The 1,104-nt window shown below is 38.9% G+C and overlaps 1 protein-coding gene across 1 annotated transcript in view; it reads right to left on the bottom strand.

Moving 5' to 3' along the window:
• Positions 1 to 378: 378 nt before the first annotated feature.
• CCDC90B (coiled-coil domain containing 90B) overlaps positions 379 to 1,104 on the bottom strand; it is a 21,898-nt gene continuing 21,172 nt past the window's right edge. The window contains exon 9 of the mRNA XM_072401592.1: positions 379 to 1,017. Coding sequence (XP_072257693.1) covers positions 962 to 1,017 — 56 coding nt within the window. The 3' untranslated portion in view covers positions 379 to 961. The remainder of the gene's footprint in view (positions 1,018 to 1,104) is intronic.

Below are 1,104 nucleotides of genomic sequence, written 5' to 3' on the forward strand. Positions count from 1 at the left end.
AAAAAAGAAATAACATTGTGCGTTCAGACCCTTTGGCTACCTGATATGGGTGCTCTGAGGTGATATGGAACTGTGCAAACCCAGAATGAATGATATCAGCAGCTGCCATTTATGAGAATGTAGCACTTATAGAATACATTCCCTTAAAGAGGACCTGTCACTTTGTAGCAGAAGAAAACAGAACACTAGTGAATTATTACCCATAACAAACACTTTTTTTGTTTAAATCAAGTGCAAAATATATAAGAAACTAAAATGGCTGCTAGGGGCAATTTTTGTGGCTTTGCTCCAGATTTAAGTTACTCTAATTATATAAACTTGGAGGTAGGGAGATCTATAGGAAGTGGTAATGAAGGGAGCAGTGTGATAACCTCATCATTTTGCTTTTTCATTGTCCTATAATGGACTGGGGCGTGTCTGAGACCAGGCTGGGTAGCTCTGCTGCTGTACCCTAATTATTAAAGCTCTCCAAGATAGGAGAAGATAGACTATCATGGGAGAACCTGAGCAATCCAGCAAATCTGGAAAAGATTTCTTAAAAATCATTTGCTATAACTTGGCAAATGTATTCCATTCTGGGTCAGATCGATTCCAGGTTTGCTGTATGATCCAGGTTCTCCCATGATAGTCTATCTTCGCCAGTCTTTAATAAATCAGGCCCAAGGAGTGCAGGATGTGGCTGTTCTGTGGGTAATAAATGCATTGTGTATGTAGTGGTTTGTTCGGAGGTGCACCAATCACCCCAATGGCCCCTTCTCTTCTGGTCCTCACTATTGCAGCTCCTTTTCACTTCCTAACAACAAAAAACAAATGCCAACCTCTGATACTATCCTACAAACTAATCCAGAAGTGGAGTGAGATTTGGCTCCAACAAGAGAAGGAAAAGGTCTTTCTTTCCTTACCCTTCCCTTTTACAGGAATGTGTTACTGCAAAGTGACAGGTTCTCTTAGAGGTGGTTTATTACTTCCACAGTCGGTAAAATCCCAGGGCTATGGCAAGGCAAGTAAATACAGATGCTGAAAAAGAAAAAAAAAATGTATAAGTACAAAACACTTACAAATATTTCACTTACACATTTAAGATTTATATATTATTATATAATA

This window comes from Pyxicephalus adspersus, chromosome 1 (assembly GCF_032062135.1).
Source record: "Pyxicephalus adspersus chromosome 1, UCB_Pads_2.0, whole genome shotgun sequence".
Lineage (NCBI taxonomy): Eukaryota > Metazoa > Chordata > Amphibia > Anura > Pyxicephalidae > Pyxicephalus > Pyxicephalus adspersus.